Source organism: Notothenia coriiceps, unplaced genomic scaffold (genome assembly GCF_000735185.1).
Source record: "Notothenia coriiceps isolate Sejong01 unplaced genomic scaffold, NC01 NC01_scaffold00008960, whole genome shotgun sequence".
Taxonomy (NCBI): Eukaryota; Metazoa; Chordata; class Actinopteri; order Perciformes; family Nototheniidae; genus Notothenia; species Notothenia coriiceps.
The window spans coordinates 123,736-131,873 of record NW_011341661.1 but is presented as its reverse complement, the minus strand read 5'-3'; the positions used below and the strand labels follow the sequence as shown (position 1 = coordinate 131,873).

Below are 8,138 nucleotides of genomic sequence, written 5' to 3'. Positions count from 1 at the left end.
AGGTGTTCTGTCAGAGAGAGAGGTGTTTAGTTTACAGCAGCCTGTGACGGCCAATCACAGTTTAAATGTCTTCCTCACTGTGAGCAGTTATGAAATACCTGTTTGTGAAAGGTTATTTTCTTTATTGTTCATATAGAACCCACTGCTTTCTGCTCCCTGGTGAGTCAGCCTATGAGTTTGAAGCACATCAGGCAGCAGCTGTATGGGCATTGCTCTATGGTAGCTGTTATCTGCACATTGTTAATCCTGGGCAATGCATCCTTACGTTGTTTAACTGTGAGGTGTTATTGTACTCTGGAGAGCTTTTGAAGGTAATAAAGAAACAGCATGATGGGATGCACCAGTAGAGAGAACCAAATATGTAAAGCACTTTTTTGTTGATTTATGATTTGCTGCATATCAGGAATAAAACCAAAATCCTGTCGTACCATATTGAAGTATCATTATTTTGCATCGCCCCGTATCACATAATGTTGAATCAAATCGTATCGCAACAGGGGTGAATCGTATCGCATCGCCTGGTGTTTCAAATGTATCATATCGTGGCAACAATAAGAGAGCTTTATTGTCTCCCATACGGCCCGTCTACACTACAGGCATCGAAAAATGCTTTCAACGCGACGCCTGACAAGTTTTTTACAAGGAGATCAGACGTGCTTCCTTGGACGTCTTTGGGGTTGTCCTTTGGCTTGACTTAGGGTATTACTGGTTAGTTCGCTGTTCTGTCCGCTTGGTTTGTTCTGGTTATGTACTTAGAGGGCGGCGCCGGCGTTATGTTTCCTGTTATCCTTACAATTGTTGTTGTGGTGCTTCATTGGGGAGGCCTGATATTTTTCGAGAGTGTTTGTCCGCTTTTTGCGATGGTCTAAGTGGGTGGACAGAGACGGTGGAGGAGCTTACCGGACCAAAGGACCGTACCTGATGCTTCGTCTACAAGAGAATCGCCGTGATTGAAGTCCCTCGAGACCATAAGGCCAGGATGCTTCGACCCAAAGAAAAATCTCGCCCGGGATCTAGACGACCATTGACTACGGACTCGGCCGGATTCGACGGGGTCCTCCGTCCAATGCTAACCGGTCCATTCTCGACCGTTTCGAGTCACTTTCGCGTTGACCGGACGACTGGTTAGTCTCGATCATCAACACGCCTCAAATTGGATCCAAGGAGCCCAGAACAGTGGCCAATTTCGTTGTCAAGCAACCAGCATTCTAGTGGATCCACACTAACTAACGATGCATTATAGAGCCTTCTCACTTCCCTACTCCTGTACTTGACGCCAGACCGAGAGGGATCGATAGCGTGCGCCACAACTATCTACCGATCGCGTAACGGATCGCCCTAAACGTACTTGCCCTAAACTAACCGACTACGGTTCTCGGAGCTCGGAGTTTTCAACTTGTAACAAGTTGAAACTCCGGCTAACCTACCGAGCACTACGAACGTTTCGGTACGAGGGAGGGGTTGTTACGTCAAGCCGCTTCTAATTTTTAGAAGATTTGCAGGGCGGCAACGTCTTTCTGGGCGGCGGCAAGGTTCACNCTTACTAATTTGAAAGTACCAAAACTAAAAGTAGTCATTTTGCAGATTGGTTCATGATCAATAATTATAAAACATATCATATCTATTATTCTGAAATGGACCAATCTGCAAAATGACTACTTTTAGTTTTGGTACTTTCAAATTAGTAAGATCATTTTTCAAAGGTTGACTTGTAAATAAAGTATTGTTGAGGTTAGGGATATGGTAATAGAAGATAAAGTATTAAGAAACATCTAAGTTCAGGGAGGTTAAACATCTTAGTAAAAGATTGTTGTTACCTTTTTAAAAAGATAAAAATAAAACTCATGTACTACATAACCATCCACCACCCTGACCTTTCTTTTCCCTTTGCTGCATAAAGGGCAAAATACTTCTTGCATTCCAAGGGATACAAGGCTGTTATTTAAAATGATGACATTTTGTTTTTCTTTCCCTATCCAAGAAAACTAATTGTATCAAGCAGTATTTCCATAAAAAAGTAATAGATTTAGATCGATGGAACCTCTGCCTGTTTGTTTTAGAGAAGCAGAAGGTGAAAAGAAGCAAAATAATTCACATCTTAAAAATTCTTATTTTTTTAACCCTTTTTCTGGATGGAATTTTCACTAACGTCTTGTAATACACTGAACAAAAATATAAATGCAACACTTTTGTTTTTGCTCCCATTTTTCATGAGATGAACTCAAAGATCTAAAACATTTTCTATTTACACAAAATAACCATTTCTCTCAAATATTGTTCACAAATCTGAAAAGATCTGTGATAGTGAGCACTTCTCCTTTGCCGAGATAATCCANTGCGGAGCGCATTAACCAGACTCTTCACAACGAAGGATCACTTCTTCTTCAAGGCAGGGAAGGTTTCGCAGTACGCAGTCTACTGTCCCGCAGCTGCTGCCTCTCTGTTGGACTCCGGTACTGCACCTTACTCACGAGACGTTGTAAAAAAAAAAAGAATGGGTGGGAGGCGAACGCAGTAACCACTCCGCCAACGCCACAGTCACCCCCGTCGTGCGGGCCGGATGAGAATGTCTGGCNGGGTCCGAAAACCCTAGGGTTAAACCCTAACATGTCAACCATTGAGCATGTTTGGGATGCTCTGGATCGACGTATACGACAGCGTGTTCCAGTTCCTGCCAATATACAGCAACTTTGCACAGCCATTGAGGCAGGAACTGGAACACGCTGTCGTATACGTCGATCCAGAGCATCCCAAACATGCTCAATGGTTGACATGTTAGGGTTTAACCCTAGGGTTTTCGGACCCCCCCAGACCCCCCCAATAAAGCAAAACTTCACGTTTCAGAGTGGCCTTTTATTGTGGCCAGCCTAAGGCACACCTGTGCAATAATCATGCTGTCTAATCAGCATCTTGATATGCCACACCTGTGAGGTGGGATGGATTATCTCGGCAAAGGAGAAGTGCTCACTATCACAGATTTTTTCAGATTTGTGAACAATATTTGAGAGAAATGGTTATTTTGTGTATATAGAAAATGTTTTAGATCTTTGAGTTCATCTCATGAAAAATGGGAGCAAAAACAAAAGTGTTGCATTTATATTTTTGTTCAGTGTAGTTCAAACATTCTTAGTTTTTAAACTGATCATTTATGTTGATTACAGAATATATAACTTGTTTATAGGGTATTTTTCCACAGCATTCTTCTTCTAAGTCAGAGAAATGTGGCTGGCTGATTCCTCTTTTTCACTGATGTATTATTATGGATAGGCTGTGTATGCTTTGGCATCAATACTTGTCTTGTGCATGTTTTTTAGTGAATAGATCTCTGAGTCTGTTGAAAAGGTTCCTGTCGCAGGTAATCAATACAAAACCATGTTTCCTCTAACTCATGTCTGAGCTCTTAAAACGAAATGCACAGGCTGTCTTTGTCTCTGGGAGAGGTGAGCATTGTGCAAGACCCGCTGACTAAGCTCAATCTGTAAAAAGTAATGTGATAGGATTCTAATGAAGTGAAAGCTCAGGGAAACTTTAAGCAAAGTATCTCACTTTTGTTGGATCTGAATTGAGCCACTGATAAACAAAGACTGCAGAGCATATACATTATGTAGGTAGATGTCCTTTCTAATTTAAGTGAAACATAGACTTTTTAAATCACTTGGACCAGTTTTACTAGGCATGTTCAGATGAGTCAATATTTGTTTATCTATCTGGAATTGTTTATATAGAAACTATATTTATATTTTCATTGGGATAATCTTGAAGTTTTTTTTGCCAAGAACACTACCCTACTTCTGAAATGTATTAATTATGTCATTATTTGCAGTCACCAATAAAGAAATACACCAAAGATTGGCTGCTGAACAGAATATAAAATAGGAGCTGTCAATTAACAATGGTGTGTCTTTTGTTTTGTTTTCCTGTGTCTTTTCCTATTACTGTTTTGCTTCCAACTATATTACTCTACATCAGGGGTGGGGAACCTTCGGCCTCCGGGCCGTATACGGACCGCGAGACCATTTGGTATGGCTCTCGAGGTAATTTTAACACACGCAAAAAATAAAAAAAATTAAGAAATCTAGACCGAAAAATAATTAAACGAGTGCCTGTTTTTCCTGGCCAATGTCAGGGTCATTGAACACAAGACGAGCCTAACGTGTCATCACGTGGTATACGGCCCGTCTGACAGGGGTGCAGTTCTGACGGAGAGCACCAGAACGCCGCTCCGGCACAGAAATTGCAGTACCCATAAGGGGCCGTATACGCCGCAGTTTTTGCGTGGCTGTGTCTTTAGTTGAAAGCTCAGTGTTGTGTTCAAAATTCCAGGAAAGACAGACAACTTCTAGTTTAACTATTTATTATAAGGGAGCAAAATATATATCACTATATCAAGGACTCCGTCACGTCATAGAAATCACAGACAGCAAACCTGCAATCTCTCAGCCTATTTCCGGACAAGAACCTCAAACCTTGCACGTTGCATACATTTTTATTACACAGGGCGTTGTCCGTACATTTATGATTGGTCAAGACTAGCTGAAGAGATATCAATCAATCAATCAATGTTTATTTATATAGCCCAATATCACAAATGTTACATTTGTCTCAGTGGACTTCACAGTTTGTACAGAATATCAGTATGACAATACGACACCCTCTGTCCTTAGACCCTCACATCGTACAAGGAAAAACTTCCGGAGAAAACCCCACAGTTTAAAGAGAAAAATGGGAGAAACCTCAGGGAGAGCAACAGAGGAGGGATCCCTCTCCCAGGACGGACAGACATGCAATAGATGCCGTGTGTAAATTGAAAAGATAATACATTTGCAACATAGGTAGTCCAAATGTTTGGAAATGCATGTGTGTATAATAGGAAGATGAATCCACGAGGATATCCATCCAGGACTTATGATCCAGGACCACAGCCACGACTCAAGATCCAGGACTTGCGATCCATGACACAGGACCGCAAGATCATCCATGACTCCGGATCCCGGTGTATATAGACACCAAAAAGAAAGAAATTTGGGGAAGCTGGGTTAATCGGAACATGAGAGTACACAGGNGTGTGCCTTGGCAGTCTCAGAGAAGAGGGGACACATGTTGATGTAGAAGAGACATGAAGAAGAGGGGACACATGTTGATGTAGAAGAGACATGAAGAAGAGGGGACACATGTTGATGTAGAAGAGACATGGAGAAGAGGGGACACATGTTGATGTAGAAGAGACATGAAGAAGAGGGGACACATGTTGATGAAGAAGAGACATGAAGAAGAGGGGACACATGTTGATGTAGAAGAGACATGAAGAAGAGGGGACACATGTTGATGTAGAAGAGACATGAAGAAGAGGGGACACATGTTGATGTAGAAGAGACATGAAGAAGAGGGGACACATGTTGATGTAGAAGAGACATGAAGAAGTGGATTTTGCATAATAGGTGACCTTTAACACTCATTGGAAAGCAAAGATGACAAATGATTCGTTTAGGAGGCTATGTTTCATCTGCAGTCCAGGGAAAGATGTTTCAGAATCACCCTGAAACAATGAATGTAACGTTTTAAAAAATCCTCCTTCTTACCAGGTCCACACCACTCCAGATTTGGTGAGTGCCAGAGAGAACTGAGCTCCACACTCGATCTGACAGACCGCCTGTCCGTTCAGCCTCTCGATGTTCTGGGGGATGTTGCAGCCTTCACTGCCTCCACGACCCAGCTTCCCAAAGTCCCCGTCCCCCCAGGAGAACACCAAGCCTGACAGGAAAGAAAATACATGCATCACTAAATGGAAAGAAAGCTTCTCAGGCGTAATTAAGGTGGTTCAGGAGACTTTTGAATACACACTATATACTCTGAAGGATAGTTGATGAACAGAAATACCTTCATCAGTGAGGGCCAGAGTTTGAGCGTCCCTGCTCCCACAAGCCACCTGGATAACTCTGTGTCCCAGAAGCACTTTCACCTAGAAGACACAGAAAACGGAGTTCATAGTCAATTTAAATCTCAGAGAATATCTGCATTCTTGAAAAATTCATGAATCTCAAAAAATATCAGCATTTTTGTTCTTGTAGCTCTTTGACTGTGTATGAAGTCTTAAGCCCATCTGTGTCCCTGCAGAGTATAGAGCGGTGCAGGGATGACGTATTTGTGTAGGCCGACCCGGAAGTAAACTGCGCATGGGGCACCCTCGACAAAAAGCAATGGGATTTCTCCTTTGGATTATTGTAAAAAAAATAAGGTCTGTGGAAAACGAACCTGTTTGATAAATGCATGTTTTGTTCAGCCGGATAATCTCCACATGTCTACCCTACTTTTATCATTTTCGAATCATAAATCTAATCGCCAGAAGTAAAATGCTAACGTTATGCTATAAACTAACTACAGCAGGGTCGCACGACTTCAACGTCACGGCAACTTCAGATCCATATTCAAAACATACAGATTCTAAATGGTACAAGTTGAAGCGTTTGTTGTAACAGTCTGCAGGAGGCAGGTACTTGCTTTCAAGCAGAACAGGGCAAACAAACTTAGCGGAGTGTTTACGTGTTCGGTGTAATGACGTACAACGGCCTCGACAACTTCTGTAGTCCTATTCAGCCACTTGTTAACAACCATCGTTTTTCAGACACGTAAACTCACCAGTGAGGTCACTGCTGATGGATTTAATGTCGTAGAACAAAACGTGATCCGTCTCTTCAATGTGTCTCAACCACAGAGCTTATTTCCAGCTATTTTCCAAAGAAATGCTCAAAAACCCGTTGACTCTGAGACGAGGGAATCGGAAGTGGTAAAATGCTAACTCACTTCCGGGTTTTAGGACTCGTCACTGCACCACTCTATAGAAGTGGTTAGACAGAAGAAGTACAGACGTACCAGTTTGGGCCTGAGCTGCGTGGTGTTGTCTCCGTGTCCGAGGCGGCCGTACTCCCCGAGGCCCCAGCTGTACAGCTCCCCGCTGGAGGTGATGGCGGCGCTGTGCGAGCTGCCACAGGCGATGTCCCGGATACGCTTCGTCTTCAGAGCCTCGATCAGCCGAGGCTTGTCACAGTTCCTACGGGAAAAGATGGAAAAACATGTAATTATTACTCATATTAGAAGAAAGTTGTCCATAATGTATAATAATTGGAGCAGGTTAACGTGTCCAGGAAAATTCTAATGTCGTGGAAACATTTGAAATGACGGTCAAATATTATCTGTGTATTATCTACCTAAAAACAATTGATAGGAAGACTATATCAAAAATCACTATCAATAGACTTGACCATGTTTTGATGCACATTTCTGGTGCCAAAAATGTGTAATTTTCAAATATGTTTAGGCTCTTGAATGTGCATTTATTGTAAGAATAATAACAACAGTATTCGTGCAGCTGAACGTACATTCTGCTGAAGTGTCCCAGCTTGCCGTCGTCTCCCTCTCCCCACGAGAACACTTTCCCGTCCACGGTCAGCGCCATGGCGTGCCGTCCCCCAGAATGCACTGCGACTTTCTTCACCACGTAGTTACTGAGTGCAGTGATCTGGCGGGGGATTGGGATGGTCCCGCTGGAGAGACCCAGGCCCAACCGGCCGTTAGTGGCCTCTCCACAGGCATAGATCTTCCCCTCCACCGTCACTGCAGCACGGACACAACGGTTACATACAACACAATATGTTTTTTATTGAAGACACACAGAAAATACATTTGGTACATTGATAGGTTAGATTGAGCAGTTCAAAGCCACAAGTGTTCAGCTTAGTCTCTACTATTGTACATCAATTAACAAGCCATACATAGTTGATCTTCACTTGAAGGCGTACAATATTTAAACCACAATTATAACCAAAACAGACCATGTAGCCAAAATGTAGGAGAGTGTTGTACAGACTGTTATTTAGTTTTTAATGTATTTTAGATTTGAACTGTTTCTCATGTTGTTGTGTTTGCCCTGTAACCCTATTCATTCTTAAAATGCTAATCAACAAAAATACACTGGCTTTCACATTCAAATAATTTATGTTGAGAAGCATACATTCAACTTTGTTGTTGTTGTTTTGCATAGGGAAAGTGAAGAAGATATGCATTTGGAAGCCATGAGGAAGAACAAAGGTGAGAATATGTGTCTTATCTGGAAGTCCCTCCTTTTTCATTCTGTCAGTATG

The 8,138-nt window shown here is 42.3% G+C and overlaps 1 protein-coding gene across 1 annotated transcript; it reads right to left on the bottom strand.

The window, feature by feature from the left end:
* Nucleotides 1-5,543: 5,543 nt before the first annotated feature.
* Nucleotides 5,544-7,637, bottom strand: LOC104944933 (E3 ubiquitin-protein ligase HERC2-like). Its single transcript, XM_010770538.1, has 4 exons — nucleotides 7,377-7,637; nucleotides 6,871-7,048; nucleotides 5,878-5,959; nucleotides 5,544-5,751 (listed from the first exon to the last, which is right to left on the bottom strand). The coding sequence occupies exons 1-4, from the start codon at nucleotides 7,451-7,453 to the stop codon at nucleotides 5,576-5,578; spliced, it is 513 nt and encodes a 170-aa protein (XP_010768840.1). The 5' UTR covers nucleotides 7,454-7,637; the 3' UTR covers nucleotides 5,544-5,575.
* Between the last annotated feature and the right edge of the window lie 501 nt (nucleotides 7,638-8,138).